At 43.7% G+C, this 20,570-nt stretch overlaps 1 protein-coding gene across 2 annotated transcripts in view; it reads left to right on the top strand.

Annotated features, from left to right (window-relative positions):
• The first annotated feature begins 10,664 nt into the window (after positions 1-10,664).
• IMPA2 (inositol monophosphatase 2) overlaps positions 10,665-20,570 on the top strand; it is a 33,720-nt gene continuing 23,814 nt past the window's right edge. The window contains exons 1-2 of one of the 2 annotated variants that reach the window (XR_009460774.1): positions 10,665-10,903; positions 18,794-18,927. Coding sequence is in view for 1 of the 2 variants with exons in the window: in XM_006269742.4 (XP_006269804.1) it covers positions 10,820-10,903; positions 18,794-18,927 (218 nt within the window). In the remaining variant the exon portion in view is untranslated. The remainder of the gene's footprint in view (positions 10,904-18,793; positions 18,928-20,570) is intronic. The other variant, XM_006269742.4, reaches the window with a different exon arrangement.

Consider the following 20,570-nt stretch of genomic DNA (forward strand, 5'->3'; position numbering starts at 1 on the left):
GATCAGGCAGAGGAAGCAGATTGAAGTGGCATTCAGGGAGGGTGTGGTGCTAATTTGTGGCATGCCTGCCTAAAAGGTTTTCATACATTCATAGATTGTAAGGCTGGAAGGGACCTCGGAAGATCATCAGGTCCAGCCCCCTGCACCAGGCAGGAAAGACAGCTGGGGTCAGGTGACCCCAGCAAGGTGACTGTCCAGTCTCCTCCCAAAGATTTCCAGCATAGGCAATTGCACTACCTCCAGAGGGAGCCTATTCCACAGCCTGGACACCCTGACTGTGAAGACGTTTTCCCTAATGTTGAGTCTGAAACATTCTTCCAGGAGTTTATGGCCATTACTCCTGGTTGAGGAGAAGGAACCCTGAAGCTTTAAGGAAGGTTTGGATAAATTGTTAGCAGCAGAGTAACAATAAATACCAAATGAAAACTTCCTGCGAAAAATGCTAAAAAACTTTCCCATACATTTAAGACATTAGTGGGAATCTACAATTTTTGCTGACTATTTTAGGTTTTTTAAATATTGTTTACAGAGACTGACTTACCAAGAAACTGGGGTTTTGGTTTTGGTTTTACTGAACTGCATGTAGCTTTTCAAGCTATATGGCTAGCACAAATTTTCAAAAACTGATACATTATTTAACTGATATATTCACCCCCTCCAGCCCTCAAAAGCTCTGAAACTCAGTGCTGTGGGAGAGAGGGAGTCACCAGGGTCTTATGAGAAACTTAAAAAAAAATCCACCTAATTGCAAGGAGAGCTCTAAAAAATATTCCTGCTTCTCATGAAGTCACTCCCGAATGAATGCTGTTAAAGCATCTTTTACATGAATGGTTTATCCCTGGTGGTCATGTGAAAAGCCCTTTTCTTCCTTTTGCATCAAACAGATTTCACCAAGTGCCAGGGGTTTTCCATAATTACCTCAGTGCAGATATTCCTGTTTATACTTCCGAGATCTTCACCTATGCCCTCCCATTTCAAACTCACACATTTCACTCAGCCCCAAAAGCTTATACAGAGTAATGCCCCCTGGGCACAACAACAGAACTGAGCAGCAAGACAGGAAATGTTCTGGTTTGAATAAAAGTAGTACGTGAGTAATTGCTGAGTGATACAAGGAAGGACTCACTTCACTGTATTATTTTGTTGCAGCCAGCCAACTAAATGACTAAGGACCTAAAGGCTTTCTTTCTTAAATAAAAAAATAGAAAATGCAGCCATCCTAACAATGATCCAAGCTGCTCCTCAGAACATGAAGCCCTTTGCTTATAAATGTGCTTATTATTATAAATTTGCTTATTATTTGTCAATGCATAAAAATATTGTTATCTAATGTTGCCAGTAAATATTCTTATCTGGTCTATCTCAATGCAGAAACAGACTGGGCCAGATCCTGAGGCCTGATCTAGCTAGGCTGTGCACAAGGCCCAAGAACAGGAATGCAAGTGTCTGTAAAAAATCTTTGCATCCCCCAAACCTGGATGTAGCTGGGGTTTGGTACAGGCATAAATTCAAGCCTGAACAAAGTCAAAGCAGTCTTAAGACTTTTATAAGTCACGTAGGCAGTAAGTGCCATCAAGGGACCTTCTGTTCTTTCAAGCTCATTTAAGAGCAAGGTGCACTGTGCACACATTCCCAACCCATACATTCCCAAACCATGTTTAAGGAAGCTTAGCTTTCCACTTTGCACTGAAGACTCAACTATCAATTTTAGAGTGATGATGAGAGTGATGATATGTAACACTGTAACTCCTCAGGAGTATCAGTACTTACATTGCCAAGACCAAGCTATTTCTATGACTTCAGTTGTAGTGAATGAAAAGAAACAAAGCAACTTGGTACAAAGACAGCCACACGTGCTACTTGTTAACCTACTTAGAATGAGTTCACTGGGTTGCAGCGAGTCACAGAGCTGGGAAATAATATTTATAAAAATTAGGTGGTTGGCTGAAGAGCTCATCTGGACTGTGCAGGGAGCAGACTAACTCTTTCCAGCTAGTCTCAGGACAAGGAGGAAGGAGGAGGCAGGGTGCAGAAGGATCCCAGCAGTCCAGGGCCTGGGAAGAGGAAGAGGAGACCCCACATCAGCACCCCTCCAGGCCCAGGGTGAAGGACTCTTGGGGACTTCAGGAGGAACACAGGTGCAGCTGTGGAGAGAGAACAGATCTGGGGGCAGAACTGATGTGGAGAACTAGATGACAGGATTGATTTTGAGGATTGGAAAGAGCATGAATAGATGTTCAGGGGAATGAGTAGATGTGGGGTGACTCTGACCCCACCCCTCACACACACATGACATTTTATACATTGCTCTACTGGGTATGATGCCACACCTAATTTCAAAAGACAATTGCAACAGCAGATTTGCAAAACAGGCTTAGACAGCACAAATAGAGATGTTGCTTGTGGAAACAGCTTGAAAATGTGGTAGCTACAGGAAACAAGCCACAGAGGTGGACTAATCATGCTCACTAGGTTAATTCTTGCTGAAACAGGTGATATGTTGATACAATATGTATATTCAGCAATGGAAGAAAAATTAAAAGCTTGTTCAAGATGATCAAAGAAACTTAGGAAAGACATATATTAATTTGCTAAACAAAATGTTAATACAGAAATGCCTAACTAGTGAGCATACCTGCATTTGGAAAATGTAAATCAAAAAAATTTGTTTTTCCATTTTAAGAATGAAATGTAATTGTGTGTTTGCAAACTAACTTTAACTTATCCACTTGCTTTATGCTTTGCACAGTCTATTAAGTCTGACTTTTTAAGTGCAGACTTAGGGCAGAATCCTATTTCACTTTACCCAGCAGCCTAACTGCCATTTTTGGCTCTTATCCACAGTTTGTGATCCTACTCCATGTGAAGTGTGGGCACATAAGTATCCACATAGCCACTGAGCATGCACAATAGTCTGCAATCCAGCCATGCAGGTATGAAGCTTGGTAAATACCTATGCTGGGAAAAATTCCACCAGCCAAAAGCCTGAAGAGAAGAATCCAGGTTTCCAGCCAACAGCCAAATGATTCAGGCACTTTCCCAAGATGCAGGAGATACACCAGGTTCAAGGTTCCCATTCATGAAATAGGGTGTGAGCCTACAACTCTCTGACTTCTCAGACTAGTCACCAGACCACAAGTAAGACATTACATAAGTCTTTTTCCATTGTTACTTTTGAAGCTTCTCCCCTGTACAGCCAGGAAAAGGAGAGAACAGTCCAAGAGGAAGCAAACAACCCTGAGAGTGAGTGGTTCACCGAGAGAGCTGCTCCCATAGAAGGAAGCAGGCTCTGGGTTCTGGCCTGGAGCCTTACTCCCAATAAGGCAGAAACTTCACTCCTGTTCTCCATCCAGTTAAACCAGGCTAGGGACAGGCATTACACATTATCTGGTTTAAGTGATCACAAAATGGTTTAAACCTGTAACAAAACAGATGTTCCATGCACATACACCAGTTTGAAAATGGCTGAAACTGGTTTGAGATAAACTAGTTGAATGTAGTATCAGACTTAACTGATTTGGCTCAAACCAGTTTATGCAATGTCTGCCCCAGACCCCTTGCTGGTTTAAGTTAAATCAGAGTCCCCTGGCATGGTCTCTGGGCTGGGCAGGGGTCTCTGCTCCACAGGCTAGACCGGGGTGGGCAAGATGCAGCCCAGGGGCCAGATGCGGCCTGGCAGGCCATTCTATCTAGCCCATGGGGCCCTTAAAAAAATGTAGAAAATTAATATTAATCTGCCCTAGGCTGCCTGTCATGCGGCCCTAGATGGCTTTCCGAAACTCAGTAAGCATCCCTCTGCCCAAAATAATTGCCCACCCCTGGGTTAGACTAACCTGCAAAGACTGAATCAATTCAGGCTCAAGCTTTTTTTAGCCCCATTGACTAGCAAATGTAAGGTGCAATGGCTCTTGGATAATGCATGGTGCATGATGTGGTGGTTCTAGCACTGTGCTATGAAGTCAGAGAGATGCAGGTTCAAACACACTCTGGGTAAGATGTGTCTTCCACTTCCTGAGCACATACCCGAACCACTCAGCTGTAAGCTAGAACATAAGAATGTTCCTCTCCCCTTCCTGTTCTTAGAAGAACACAGTGTCAGGACTTATACTCAAGTATGTGTGTATGGAGGTGTATATGTGCACAGCCTAACATAAGTCCTTAGTAACCTTTTAGACACTGACATGTCCACACTACACATTGAATAGGATCCCAAACTATGCCTAAGTGCCAAAAATTGATTTTTGCTGGCTGGGTAACTCTTGGCTGGGCATGTAAAATGAAATAGGATGTTGTCCCAGGTTTTTGCAGTTGGCATAATCAAATGTATTTTGTATACATTGTAGCAGTACTTTTCCACTTTTAAATAAAGCAAGACCTAGTACTCCCACAGTATATTGTTCATAGTGAACCTACAGGGATATCTGAAATAAAACTTTATCCTACTCCCAATAAAATCAGTCGCAAAACTTCCATGAACTTGCAGGTAAGTAGCGTCACAACCCAAAGTTGTGATTTTTTGTTTGTGTGTGCTTCGGCACTGCTAAATTATTTTTCCCGCTAAATTGCAGCTTCTTTGCACGGTGGAGTTTTCTGCTGCAGAGGAGAACCCCAGTGCAACGGAGTATTCCCGCCAAATTTGAAGCTTTCTTTGCATGGTGCATTTCTTTTGCATCCAAGAAATGCACGGTGCAAGGAGTTCCCGCCATTTGTATGAAGATTCGTGCCACATTATTGGCCGATTCTAATACATGCACACATAACGGCTAGCGATCGGCTTGCTAGCCGTATAAAGAGCTTGGGTGGCTTCCACCCAAGTTGGAGAGAAATCAGTTGGAGAGAGAGCAACTGGAGTTCGAGAGGGAGAGCATGAAGATCTCTAACCACTACGGATCCTTACGGACCCAACGCATTTCTTAAAAGGCAACAGAGGCCTGAACAGCCTCTAGCCTCTCCCCGTTGCCGATAAATTCCTAGATGTATCCCTTCCTGCATATTAAAGATAGGAACCCGCGGAGCTTTAACAACGCCGGGGCAAGAGAACCGAACCGAACCCACGGAGCTTCGACAACTCTGTGGGAGAGAAATGACCGAATCCGCGGAGCTTTAACAACTCCGGGGCTAGAACGAATTTGTCGTAGTCCTCCAACGAGGATTTAAGCGGAGCTGCACCTGGAAACCGTCCAGCCTACACCGCGACCATCTTGGGTGTAAGTAAATAATCTTTAAATCAACCATTACACCTCCGTGACTAATTCTAGCTCGCCCCCGGTCTCCTCCGGCCCCGCGTGCCCGGGCTGCTGGCCACAGCCTGCGTGTGCAAAGACGGGCCCGGCTTGCCCCCGGCCCGCACATGGCGACGAGGATGGGATCAGGAGGAGACACGTTAGAGCTAGAATTGGTTAAGAACTGCCCTTGGCGCGATAACCAACGCCAAGTGAAAAGCTTTGAAGAACTGGAAGTGCATATCGCTTACCACCAGGCGGGCGGAACGGGTGAAAGATTTGTAAGCGGACGCCTGTCGCTAAAGGGAGAAGAGGGAGTCTCCGAAGACGGAGCCCTGAGAGAGAGGGAAGTGTATTTGCTCCCCGCAGCGTTCGGGTGTATAATGAGAGACGAGCGGGTCCTGTTCAGGCCCCTCGATACTGTGTCCCTCACCGGACCCAACCCAGTGGGCGAAGTGAACCCGACTTTCACCCAGGAGTGTGCCCGATGCCTATGATATGCTCGGGAGAGTGAAGAACCGGAGCCAATCGGCTGGTTCCCTCTCCTCATGGTGGCTAGATTAAGGAGTCGCAAGCTACCATCTGAGCTCCGCGAAGACCTGGAAGCGGAGGAACGAGCCGCAGATGAGAGGGTGTCCCTGTGGTACGACAAGGGGGGAGAATGCAGTGCAACTTTTCGTACTGTAATGAATCTAATGCACAAGAATTTAAGTTTGAAAGCCCAGCTGCAGATGGCGATCCAAGCGGTCAAAGAAGCGGCTGAGAGAAAGGAGCCTGAAACGCCAGTCCAAGATGGCGCCGAGCAAGAGGGAGACCGTGTGGAAGAACCGGAAAAGAAGGGTGGAGCTTTGGAAGAACCCGCGAGAGTTCGGTCATCGACTCCGCCCATCGATGCAGCGTCGTCACCGGCAACCCTGCCTAGCGACGCAGCTACGCCTCTACTGACCACGCCTTCCTGCCGACGAAGGAGAGAGTCAAGCAGAGGAGTGCATGAAGCAACAACAGCAGCAGTAACTCCCGCGGCAGCAGTTCAGCCTATAACAACATCAACTCCCGAAAGAGCAGCTTTCCCTACAACGACTAATCGAATTGCTATTGCCTACTATGCTCGCACCAGAGCTGAGTTGCAGGATTTGTGTAGAGCATCAAGAATCCAGCCTGAAGAGACTCTAGCTGTATGGTTAGGATGTTTGGTCATGGAACTTGGATCCGACCTGCTGAACCAGGAAGAAGCAAGCTTCCTAGTCAGACAAGCTTCGTGGAGTAGAGGACATGTCACTGACATCGACAGGATAACAGTCAACGTTCACTGGCCTATTCCACTGCCAGCGCTTGTTGCAGGACTGATTAATCAGAAAGCCCATGTATGGCATGAAGGATGACCAGAATACACCGGCGCGGAGCATCTCATGCTAGCAATCATCGGAGTCTTGTACTGTGCCTGGAACCCCAGAGCATGTGCGCTGGGACTGACATCACTCCAGTGAATAAGACCATGGCCTCACCGTCATCTACGAGATCCTGGAACCGTTCCAGTAACCGTTCACAGCTTAGACAGTTGCCTCGAGATTTATGGGCAAAAAAACATCGTAGTCCTCCGAATTCTGCTCATTCCAATGATGAACCAACCTGTAAGCAATCTTCTTTGTCAGTTGTCACGACTGCGTATCCTGATGGAGCCAAGATTATCTCTTGATCGGGACTGTCGACACCCGACTGGACTTCAAGGCACCACATGTTGTGAATCCAATCTTCCACCACTGCCACTGAGAACCCTAGAGGAGCGATACATGTTTGGATTTCTCCTGCAGCGTTCCGGACTTAACAAGCAGCAGCTTCGGATTTTAGGAGACGCAGGCCAATGGCAATTGGCTTATGAGTTAGGTTTTCGTTATTTAGAAGAGCCAGATGATGGATCCTCAACAATTTCATCCAATTGAGAATATGAACCATAAAAATTGTGTAAATCTGTTGAATAAGATCATTAATCCATTTTTTTTTAAGAGTTTTCTGTTTACAGATCTGGAATTCAGAGTGCGTGGTGAAGAAAAGCCCTGAGAAGGATAACATCACCGAGAAGTGAAGGCCTGACGCGTGACTTCGCCATGACGCCCACTGAAGCCCTGATTGTACAGTTTTGTTATGAATCAGATTATGTATTTATGTTGATTATTGTTTCTTGATTATTATGTAACTCAATTCCAGGACAGCAAATTTTATGTTTGTTTATTTGTTTGTTTGCTTATCTGTTCATTTGACGACTCACGACAAAGTTCTAGAATGATGAGTGTATAGCATAATTTAGCTATGCTCTCAGCAAGGGGGGATGTCACAACCCAAAGTTGTGATTTTTTGTTTGTGTGTGCTTCGGCACCGCTAAATTATTTTTCCCGCTAAATTGCAGCTTCTTTGCACGGTGGAGTTTTCTGCTGCAGAGGAGAACCCCGGTGCAATGGAGTATTCCCACCAAATTTGAAGCTTTCTTTGCATGGTGCATTTCTTTTGCATCCAAGAAATGCACGGTGCAAGGAGTTCCTGCCATTTGTATGAAGATTCGTGCCACATTATTGGCCGATTCTAATACATGCACACGTAACGGCTAGTGATTGGCTTGCTAGCCGTATAAAGGGCTTGGGTGGCTTCCGCCCAAGTTGGAGAGAAATCAGTTGGAGAGAGAGCAACTGGAGTTCGAGAGGGAGAGCACGAAGATCTCTAACCACTACGGATCCTAACAGACCCAACGCATTTCTTAAAAGGCAACAGAGGCCTGAACAGCCTCTAGCCTCTCCCCGTCGCCGATAAATTCCTAGATGTATCCCTTCCTGCATATTAAAGATAGGAACCCGTGGAGCTTTAACAACTCCGGGGCAAGAGAACCGAACCGAACCCACGGAGCTTCGACAACTCCGTGGGAGAGAAATTACCGAACCCGCGGAGCTTTAACAACTCCGGGGCTAGAACGAATTTGTCGTAGTCCTCCAACGAGGATTTAAGCGGAGCTGCACCTGGAAACCGTCCAGCCTACACCGTGACCATCTTGGGTGTAAGTAAATAATCTTTGAATCAACCATTACGCTTCCGTGACTAATTCTAGCTCGCCCCCGGTCTCCTCTGGCCCCGCGTGCCCGGGCTGCTGGCCACAGCCCGCGTGCGCAAAGACGGGCCCGGCTCGCCCCCGGCCTGCACAAGTAGGTGCTGAAAATAATCAATATTGAAACATCATCAAATTGATAGTCAAAAAAATTTATCCACAGAAAAAGTACAGAATGACAACGACCATTTTCACACATCAGATGTGTTTAAACCCTCTTCCAAGAAGATATCAGGATAGGTCATACTCTGTGTTCATTCAACCATTCAGCTTTCTTTTCCTGAGCCTATTAAAAAGAATGCCCCCAAAGAAATAATTTGGAAAGGTTAAAGGTGAAAAAACCCAAGACATTGTACTGGTTCTTCTCACTCAGCGTTTCAGTATTGTGTACTTGGAGTAGGTTGTGTGTGTTCATGTGTATGTGTGCACATCCCCACACAGGCATGCCACTGTCTTCTGATGGGATTCAAACTGTTCATGTGTGTCCTTATTCTTACACTGATTTTGTCTGTTTCATTTATGTGGTAGAGTCCTGAGTTATTGAAATGGTAAGTTTTGAATTCTGTTCCTCTTGTCACTGAATAAAAGCAAATGACTATAATGTACAGCAGTGACAACTGAGAGAAATCTAGGTAGGCATGAATACTCACGTCAAATACACGTATATCTGAATTCTGAAATGACCAAAAAAAAATTCCTGGATGCGATGAGTGCGCTATTTTCTGTTTAGTTGTTACACATTCTACTTGTCCTATTCTTCAGTAGGATGGTTACTACTAATTGATGTTATAGCCTAGCATGGCTAAAACAATGATTAGCAATCATTCATTTGGCAGTTTTTGTCCTTTTGTCTCTGTCCCATTTGCAAATATTAGCCCTCCACATTAAGGATTATATAGTGTATACAGTATCTTTAAAGAATAGCTCAACCATATGGGCAGAATATTCAGCTGCCTACTGCAGCAAAATGTTAGGGAGTATTCATTGTGCAAGTTGCATACCTTCTCCAGTTAGCCTAGGGCAGCTAAAGTCTTGAGAGGGAGAGATGGCTAAACCACAGTAAAATAGTTTTCAATAACTTTGTGGCTAAAGTACAGTAGCAATCCCACTAAACCTATTTCAGAAACTATGTGCATACTAAATAATGTACTGATTCTAATAAATGTATTGAGGTCTTACTATGACGTTTAAATGTGTACTAATTAGAATTACTATTAGAAGTACTAGTTGAAACAGGGTGGGCAATTATTTTGGGCAGAGAGCTGCTTACTGAATTTCAGCAAGCCATCAAGGGCCACATGATAGGCAGCCCAGGGCAGATTAATATTAATTTTCTAAAATTTCTAGGGATCCCATGGGCCGGATAGAATGGCCTGGTGGGCCACATCCAGACTCTGGGTCGCATTTTGCCCACCCCGACGTAGAAAGCGTTTCTCCAATAAGGTTCTTAGTGGACAAGCATTGAAAAGGCACTGAAAAATATCTTGCAGAGTAGTGAAATCACCTGTCACTACCCCGAGAGCCCCTGCTACACATTACATATATTACACAATTAATTGGTGACCTGTGCAATAAATCTACGCTGGCCATATGTGCAAAGTAAAACCAGCCGCAAGTGCAAAGTAATTATCACACAACTAACTGTGATGCGCACAATAAGTGTAGACCCACCACAAGTGCAAAGTAAGACTGGCCTCAAGTGCAAAGTAATCATCACATAACTAACTGCTGAAGTGCGCAATAAATGTAGACCTGCCACACGTGCAAAGTAATTATCACATGACTGTGACGCGCAGAAGAAATGTAAACCCACCACAAATACAAAGTAAGACTGGCCACAGGTACAAAGTCAACACACAACTAGCTGCTGAAGCGGGCAATAGATGTAGACCTGCCACACGCGCAAAGTAATTATCACACAACTAACTGAAGTGCACAAGAAACGTAGGCCTGCCACACGTACAAAGTAAGACCAGCCACCCATGCAAGTAACTGTCGTGCAATGGGCGAAGCGTGCAATAAATGTGGACTGGCCAGGGGCGCGAAGCGCTCAGCACCCCATAAAAAGGACTGCCCCGCCATGAAAAGAGCCAGCCAGCTCTAAGTTAGTGCTTGAACGTGTGGAGAGCGGTTTCCAAGGGCTTTCCCTGGAGGGGGCTGCGGGGCCCAAGTCACAGCCCGCCGCGAAGCCTGAGGAAAGAGCCGAGTCCCGCAGCCCGCCCAAGACAAGGGGGAGGCGGGGCCCACAAGAGGGCTAGGGGCGAGGTGCTGCCACCCCTGCGATGTCACGGCAAGGGTGCGGCTGTTTGGGAGGCAGCTCGAGCCGCGGGTGTGGGGCCGGGCAGGCCGTGAGCCGAGCGGGGCAGGGAGAGGCGGGCGAGCGGGGCACAGCCAAGCCCTCGAAGGGCCCCCCGGCGGGCTCGGGGAGGCGGCGCTAGCGCGAGGGGGAAGAGGAGGAGAGAGGCGGCGGCGGCAGTGGCAGTGGCGGTGCAGCGCCCAGGCGAGCATGCAGCCCGGCGGGGCGGCGGCGGCGGACCCGTGGCGGGAGTGCGCCGAGCTGGCCGTGCAGCTGGCGCTGCAGGCGGGACAGGTCAGAGCCCGGGCACGGGAGCAAGTGGGGCGGGGCGGCGGGGGGTCCCTGTCCCTCCAAAACTTGCAGCAGCCGGGGCTGCAAAGAGCAAAGCCCCCCGCGGCACCCCGCCCGGCAGCAGCAGCGCCCCCGGGCTGCCCCGCCTGGCCGGGCTTCTTGCACCGCCCTCCCCCTTTCCCCCCGCAGCGTTGCTGCCCGCCCGCCCTTTGGGGGTTTAGTGCTGTGTGGACGGTGCCATGAGAGTAACAACCCCGGCTTGCCGTGCTGGGCTCAGCCCCCGCGGGGTTTGTGTCCTGGGTGCCTTTTGTCTTCACTTGCGGAGGGAGAGGGCACCTGTGTCGTGGCTTGGAGCAGGCGGGCTGGAAGGGGCCTGCAGCCTGCCTCAGCAGGACCAGTCCTATCCCCACCGCCCCCTGCAAGCCCAGGTCTGGCCTCTGCACGTCTGTCCTGCAGCCCCCACGCAGCACAGACCTCGCAGGCTGCCTGCCCCAGGGCAAGCAGGGCAGCCACAGCACAGCAGCCAACATCCTGCTCCTGTGAGCTGATGCCATAATATGTGCTCACCAGGGACCCTGGAAGACCCTGTCGGAGCAGTTGGCCAAAGCCAAGGTGGGAGACTCAGCCGTGTTGCCAACTCTCTTGATTTTTGGCATTGTTCTTCAAGTCTATGCTTCATGAGTGTGAAAAACTTTGCCCTTTCTTGTATTTGTTTATTGATTTATCTATTTATTTACATACATACATACATATGTGTACGTGTATATGTATATACACACATGTACATATATACATATGTGTCTATACATGTACACGTATACATATGTGCGTATGTACATGTATACGTATGTGCATACATGTATACATGTACATATACGTGTGTATATATACCAAATGTGTATACATACGTGTGTGTGTGTGTATAAATAAATAAAAGAGCTACATTTTTCACATTCCTGAAGCATAGATTTTAACAATGCCAAAAATCATGAGAGTTGGCAACACTGCAAGAGGCGAGGTAGTCTGAAAGCCATCTCTTTTACTCAACCAACTGTGTAGTGGTGAGAAAGTCAGGCAGGCTTTCCCATGCAAGACATCCTAAACCTGGAAGGCTTGTCTGACTCTACCCCAAATACAGTCGAGCCCATAAAAGACTGCCCTAAGAAATCGTGGCTTCTCACAGAGTTTCTGGACCATCACGGCTACCATGTCACTCTCACCCTACCAAAGGAAAGAAGCTTTCATAGGTGTTTCTCAGTAGGATGAAAAACAAGAGGCACCTCCCCTAGGGATAGTATTGCCTGCTGGGTTAACAGTGCTCATGGGGAGCTGAGGACGGTGCCTGTCACAACATCCATGCTCCAAACATTGTATAGAATCATAGAAAATTAGGGTTGGAAAGGAGTCAACTAAATCATCCCAGCCACAACTTTGTGTGCCATAGCTCCATGTTGTTAGCAGGGTTTCTTTCTAAAAAAGGTGGTGTGTGACCAGTCTTTTGTCTATGGTTAATGTCTTGTGTGCCAGTATCTCTTCACAATGAGTGAGATTTAAAAAAACAAACAAACCCATTCACTTGTGTGTGTAAATCTGGAGTCAGTCTATTGGCTGCAGTAGATGCACTCTAAATTTACGTTGTGGCTAAGATCAGTATCTGGATCAAGCTGAAAAATCAAGGTCCAAGAAAAAATCCCAGTCCCATTTAAACCTATGGGAAAATGTCTGTTGCTTTAATGGGATGAAGTCTTTGCTTTACAGATGAGGGGGCTGGCAGATTGCTTTGTGCATTTAATAGAAAATTAAATGTCTACTCTGAGGTCCTAGATTAGTGCTGCTCAAACTTCTGGCCCTATGGGCCAGGTAAGTGATACAGGGCCCATCTGGAATTATGTTGTACTCCTATACTTTTAGAAAAGGCTACAGGACTGTCTTGAACCGAGGGCCTCTGCTTTTTCCTAAGTCTATATTATTAGCCTGAATGGCCAAAAAAACAGAGGGAGAGCATGTTTTATTAAGATAAGAAATGGATTATCAAAAGTAGGGAGTGAGACTTAAAAGCAGGGACTAAGATATTAAGAAGGCTGCCCATATTCTACTAATACTGAAACAAGTTAGGCAAATCAAAACATGAATACAAATATTGTGTGCAGTCTTACCCTTTAGCATAGATATACTTCATAATAATGATAAAACTGAAGCTAGGTTAAATCCAGCTTAATGAGCTTCTGCTATCACAATAAGATAATTTTGTAATGTCAAAATTTGATTTTTGGAATACATTCTTAAAGTTCATAGGGAAAATGTCTAGTTTAGCTACATTTCTAGTTTAACTTCACAGATGGCTCAGGGATATACTTGTGTTGATTTCTCTTGTCTAACAGGCTAAGAAGGTTAGAAGCTGTGAATATTTAGGTGGTTGTATCCAGCAAAAAGCTAACCACTCTTTTTTTCATCTCTGGGAAAAGTGAATAAAAACTACATCTTCCTAGTCCTCCTCTGAGAGAGACAGCGTATGTATGTGAAAAACACTGAGGATAAAAATAATAGATGAAATGCATCAGGCTCCATAAGGTCCTTTATAAGACAAATATATCCTTCTTCCAAAAGTTATTCATTTATGAGCGCATCTACACCCAGCCCTATAGCAACATGCTACATTGCCATATAGTGCACTGTGGCGAAATTTAACTGTGTGCCACACACACAGTGCAGTAACTGCCCACACTGTGCCATGCTTTAGTATTTCCAAAGGGAAGTACGATACCAAAAGGAAGTACTAAAGTACGGTGCCATAGCAACATTGTCATACAGCAATTCATAGACGCGCCCTATGTTTAGAAATAGTTTTCCTAAGCTTAGAAGTCTGATAAGAAAATAGTTATATAAATATGGGTCATTACTGATGCTGTCTGATGTAGGAATGTAGACTGCTCCAAGTCTTGTGTCTCTTGAGTCCATTGTTTTGGTCTGTAAGTATGTGGGCCTGAGCAGTACAGTTTGCATCCAGATACTTTGGGAGGGAGTGAGAGAGTTTGGACTAAGTTTTTCTAATTGGTCAATCTCTGTGCATAACTGGTCTGGGCTGAAGTCCCTACCCAAACTGCTCTCATTGTAGATTTAGTAAGGACTTTCTCAAATCTTCTGTTCAGTATCCTGTTACCAAATCCAGCTTGTCTTACTTTTGTGAATATAGCTGCTAACTTCAGTGTGACTTTTTACATAAGTAAAGCAAGTGAGGTTAGGCTGAATACATACTTTATATCCCAACAGTACTGAACAATTTGGGCCCAATCCTACCGTCATTTAAATTGTGTACATTTGGAGAGACTTCACTGCTTTACACCAGTATAAAAACAAGAGATGAGCATCTGAGAGGACATTCAAGCTAGTATGTTAATATTTACATGATTTTGAAACTGGAAAAGGAGAATTCAGCCAGAGAAAAAAAAATATGTGTAATATCCTGGCTTTATTAAAAGTTAATGGTAAAATTTCCACTGGCTAGGAATTTCATCCTATGTTTGATCTTTTTGGGATGCTTTTAGGATCTTTTAAATTCAAATATAAGCGGACTGATTTTAGGGGAAAAACTGCTTATTCCCAAGATTATTTTGAGGAATGACATACATTTCCAACCACTCAATATTTTGGGCTTGATTGTGGCATGATGGTGATATTCAAGAGCCAAGCTGCTAGTTGGAAGAGTCTCCAATGTGTACAGGACAAGTGCACACTATGCAACATCCCTCTCCGCAGCTTGCTGTACCATACCAGCCGGTATGGGGATATCATACCATACCTTGCCTCCTTCCTATATCATCTGGAATACCTTGAACCTCCCAGTGTACTGGGGTGTGTTCCTTGCGTTTTTACACAAGTTGTATGTACAATCTAGCTCTTCGTTGTGTGAGGAGGTGTTCTAAATGGCCACTGATTCTCTTAAATCAACTACTTGATATGACAGTTCTTTCATATAAAAATCAATTTAGTTAATCTATGGACAAACTCTAATCTGATAATGAAGGTTAGATACTACTTTTACAGCCAAAATACAATATCTGTTTTCTAGATTCAGTATAGATTTACTTGATAAGGGAATAGTTTCTGCTTATCTATTGTTATAGCTCTTGAGGGAACCTTTTATATAACTCCACACCTAATTTGGCAGGCTAGCCAATTACAGCAAGTGACTATAAAACTTATCTCAAGTGTTTTGTAAGAAGACAAACATAATCAGATTGTAGGGTATATACTCTGTACTTTTTTCCACTTGCTGTTACTACAGGGCCAGAGTCTAAAACTTTCACTCACATGCAGAAGCACCTTACTCTACAAGTTGAACCACTGACTTCGGTAGATGTGCTCATAATATAAGGCATAAGTAGAGGGGCATCAAAATCTTGTCCAGTGTGAAATACTCAGTAAACTTAATTGATGATGAATAAAAAGCTGGATTTAATGCCAGAAGACAAGTAGGAGTCAATAAGAATGCACGTCATTTAGGCCTTTATATAGCCTACCTAGACCTTGGGCCTGTTCATATAGGAAAGGCTTGACATTAGTAAGTTGTGGCTGGCATATATGCTTGGAGCAAGAAGAAGCAGAAAAAGCATTGTTGGTCAGAGATGTTTCTAAATCAGAACACCTTCCAGGGTGGAGTGATGTATACACCATCCCTTGTTCAGAGTTGTACCTAAAGTCACAATTTAGGCCGTTGTCAAAGGGGTAGGGGGAAGAAATGTTTCAGAACTGGGTACAAACCAATAACAATTAATTGGTGTAAATGCTTTGAGAACACACAATAAAAGTAGGTCCCAAACCTGCAAACACTGAGACTAGTGATTCTCCACCAGAGTGCTATGGTACTCTGGGATGCCTCAAAATTCTTTCAAAGCTGTTGCAGAGTGCTATGCAATGTTAACATTGTTGGGGGTGAAAACATGAATCACATGCCTTTTGGATGAAGGGGTGGTGAGTATTAGATGTATGCCTCCAGGTTAAGAAGTATACAGTATCTTGCTTTTAGTTAGGCTTCTGACAGTCATACCTGAGGTTCTCAAAAGCAAATGAGGAAATTATGCTGTAGCTGCAATTTCTATCAGGTGAGTGTGCAACTGATTGAGAATCCAAAATAGTTATCAACAGTTCACTGTCAAGTGGCAGGACATTTCAGATAGGGTCCTGCAGGGGGCTGTCCTGAGTCCAATAAGTACTTCAATATTTTCATTAATGGCTTGGATGATGGAAGAGGGAACCCATATACAATTTGCAAATGGCACCAAGGTGAGTCAACAATGAAAAAAGGCAGTTTTTCTAGGGTGCATTAACAGGAGTATTATATGCAAGTTACAGAAGGTAATTATTCTGCCATACTTGTTGGCATTGTTGGTGCCCCAACTAAAGTATTTTGTCTAGCTTAGTTTGCAGTAATGGAAACTGAAGGTAAATATTAGGGAAAACTTTCTAACTCAGAGGATGTTGTAACAGATTACATACTGAGGATTTTAAAAACAGATTAGACACACTTCCATGGAGGGGAGGCGGGGGTCAGCATTCTTGGTCCTATCTGAAACTAGGCGGTGGGTCAGATGACCTATCTCTTTAGATCCCCATCAGTTCTACATTTCTATGAATCTATGATAATATTGCCAGGAGAAATGGGGCCAGACATAAGGAAATTAAAGAGGTTGGTGCAGTAAATATTTTGCTACATACTACTAGAAAGATGTTTATATAGCATATTCAAATATAAAATACTTATCTTTGAGGTTCCTCTGTGAGCTAAATACGGAAATATAACTCATATTTTATTGCTGATGATACTGAGACAGAGAGGTCATGGGACTTTTCTGAGGCCTCACAAAAGTCTGCTGTCCAGATCATATGTCAGGCTGCTCAGTGTAGTAGTTAGCAGACATGAAACACTTCAACTATAATATTTTGGTTTATGACAGACAAGTGAAAGAAATGACATTGGAATTTGGGAGTTCTTGGTTTCTAGTCCCAGGTGTAGTACATTAGAAAAGTTTTGTTCAAAAAGAAAAGGCTTCTCTTTTGGTAAGTTTAAAATACTTTGGTGCCACACAATTTTGACTGAAGGATTTAAAGAAAACATAGCAAGTATTAGCAGTGTAATACTGTTTGTTTTTTTAATTTAGTATAGTTATGTACAAATCTAGCAGTAGCATTTGTTGCTCTTATTGACTGTTTTGACTTCCTTTTATCTTAAATAGTTTATCATTTTTATTGGTTAAAAATTAATCAGTTGTTTCTCTACTCTCACCCCATCTCATTTTCTATTTTGCATCTCAGTAACAAGTAGAAAGAGAGAGGTGGAGGTAGGAAGATGTTTTAATTCATATGATGCTTCATATTTCTGTATTGGATTTGGCTTAGTTTAGTACAGCTGTAAAGTTTTTTAAAACAGAAGGCCCAGGTTTAAAAAAAGATGCTCAGAGTTAGATTCCTAGGTCCATATTTAGGCACTTGAATAATTATCTGATTTTTCTGCTTGCTGAGCACCTATAACTTGCCACCAATTTAACTGAGAGCTGTTGGATAATTAGCACTTCAAAATAAGGCTATGCCTATGGATTTAAGACCCCAACATTGCACAGGAATTTTTGAAAGCCTTTGCCTAAGTCTGATATAAAAGGCTTTTTTATGAACCAAAACAATATGGTTTATTTTTTGTCTATAGGGCTTTTTAATATTTTAATTCCCAGTGGAAGGCAAATTAAGATGTTGGAGCCCTGCCTCCTTCTCCCATGAAATTTCTGTGTAATTTATCCAGATGCTGCACAAGCTGTTGTTCAGCTTTTATCATGGTGGCTCTATCCCCCTCCAGAGCTTGTCAGTACCTTTCCCACACAGCTGGTGTGTCTACACAAAATGCTTTATTGCACAGTAGATTGGTCAGCCACACCAGCAGGGGGCCCAGTCCTGGCACTGCTCAGCTGTCAGCTCCCCCAAGGAGTTGGGAGCTGATCAGCGTGGGGACCAGGTTCCTCTTTGCCTTCCCTCTCCCATCACAGTGCCGTGGGGCTCTTGGCTCCCCACAGAAGCAGAGCTGGGACTTGGAAGCTCTTCCTTCCTCTGCAGCTTAGTCAGGGGCTTGCTGCTAGCTGCCCCACTGACTGACCAGGGCAGGGGTCTGGGAAAGAGTTGCAGGGGAGGGGACTCTTTCCCAACCCCCTGTCTTGATCTGCTGATCAGGGCACAGGGCTGGGAAGCAGCAGCTGCAGGAAGGCACATTTTCCCAGCCCTGTGCCCTGCTCCACAGATCAGACATGGGATTGGGAGGCAGAGCCTGACTCTGGTGCCCCCCGCCACCAGCCAGGGAAGCCTGAAACTCCCCCTGGATCCTATAGGGGGCACACCAGGGCTAGAGTAGCCCTGAACTGAACTGCTCCTGTTGGGAGCAAATTTGCTTCCGAAAGGAGCACATGTAGGTACCCTGTTGGGGAAAGCTTACTGTGCAGCAAGCTTTCTGGGCATTAATTGCATGTGTAGATACATCCAGCCTGTTGTTGTAGATGCTGAGTGATTTAAGGTCCTTCACAGATGTACAACTGAGCTCATTACCTCTACATTTGTCCCAGCTCATGAAGAGAAAGGATGGATATTGAGTACCAAAACTGGATCCCTTTGCTTTAACGGGAGCACACTGAGCTTTAACTTTATTTTCAGCACAAAAATTAACCTTGTGTACTTTGGTAGAAGGTAGGGTACATTTTCAGGGTAGATCAAATATTTAGTTAGTCTTCAAAGTGCAAATCTATCCCACCTTCTGAGTAACATGGCTAACTCCCTCTCTCTCTGATTGTGTAATATACTTTTTCAGTGTTTATGGAAGGAATTTCAGAAATAAATGTGTATGTACTTTTCTTTCAGATTATTAGGAAAGCTCTTACAGAGGAAAAACAAGTGTCTACAAAAACATCTGCAGCAGATCTTGTTACTGAAACTGATCAGTTTGTGGAAAAGTTAATTATTTCTGCTCTGAAAGAGAAGTTTCCCTCCCACAGGTAAGTACTGCTAAAAAGAGAACAGCCTATGACCCTATTCCATATAAAACCCCTCTATGAGGTTGGCCTTAGAGCGAAAACAAAGGAGTCAGCCTCTATGAAACAGATAATATTTGCAAACATGAATTCACCTACTTATAGCCTAATTTAATTCTAGTGCCAGTTATCAATTTGTTACTGTCTCTTTTGTTAAAAAAATATTTAGATTTAGTAATTAAAAAATAAGCACTAGATTGGACATTTTTACTAGCTTCCTTTCTTTAAAAATCACTGTTCCAGATTCATTTTCATGTTGCCAGTTAGAAATGGTTCACTGTATTTCTCATCAGCCAACCAGTATCATTACTTTAGTTTAGCTTAAGTTGTCATGCGAGGTGCTTAAAGGTTATTCTGCAACTTTTATGGATTTATTTGAATAGTAATAAAATATAAAACCCTTTTGTTTCCCCATAATTATGAACTTTTGTTTGTTCATAGAGCTGCATCTTTTGTCTGGTGTAACATAATACTAAGATTATTTAAACAAATGGCTTTAGAATCAAGTTGAATTTAATGGTATCTATTGTCCCAATTCTATAATTGCTTTCATGAATAATTTTGTTTTATTCACATACAAAAAGCTGGCAGGATCAGGATTATGATGCTAAATGTTTATTTTGTTTAATATCTGAACCTTGAGAGTTCCAAAGTCAATCAGATCCATGGGTGGCCATCATCCTCACACCTCAGACTCCTAGCCTATATAGAATAAAAAGTTAAAAAAATTACTCTACAGTACTAATGTCACATTGAAAGTAATCCTTTGTAGTAGAGACCATGACTCAAAACATTATAAAATTTGAAGTGATTTGAGATAAACTTTATGAAATGTGGCCAAGTTCAGCTTGATGCACACAAAATATAAACAGTGCCTTCAATTTCCATGTTTGAGTTTAAATGCTTAAATCAAAATTCAGCCTTCTACAGAAGGCCAATATAAAGCCTATACATTGCTTAAATCTTTGAAAAGCCTGTACATATAACTTAAGGAGATCTTAAGTGGGTCATAATGCTGGCCTTAAGCATAAAGGTAAATTTCACTATGATAGAATTTCAGTGACAACTTGGTTGAAAGATTTGACTAGCATGCAGTATATTTGAAAGTACTGATCCTGTTTATTATGCTGCAGCAAAGTACATGTTTAGAGGGGAACTGAGTAGGAAAAAATAATTGATTAAATGTATCTTTCTAAATATATGGCATATGTGGTCAACAACAGAAGCAGTAATAGTAAAGGTACATGTATTACAATAGACTGCAATTCTAAAGACAGTGATTAATTTTATTTGTGTAATAATCTCTCTAAAGAGTACTATAGGCTATGGTTTTATTCTTTCTGTAATAGATGAGGGCATTTTTACATGTGTTTCTGACACAGCGCCAGGCACTTTAAATTAGTGAGTCGTGCTAATTAAAAGCACCTGCACATCATGTGTATGAGCGTGGCAGCACAACCCCATGCTGAGAAAATGGCAGCAGGGTATTTTGAACTAAAGTAAATTGAACATGTTTTAGTTCAAAGCACACTGCTTCCATTTTCTCAGTGCAGAGGCACGCTGCGCCACTGGTACACATGATGTGTGAGGCTGCCAGAGCGCATCAG

Source organism: Alligator mississippiensis, chromosome 3 (genome assembly GCF_030867095.1).
Source record: "Alligator mississippiensis isolate rAllMis1 chromosome 3, rAllMis1, whole genome shotgun sequence".
Classification (NCBI taxonomy): domain Eukaryota; kingdom Metazoa; phylum Chordata; order Crocodylia; family Alligatoridae; genus Alligator; species Alligator mississippiensis.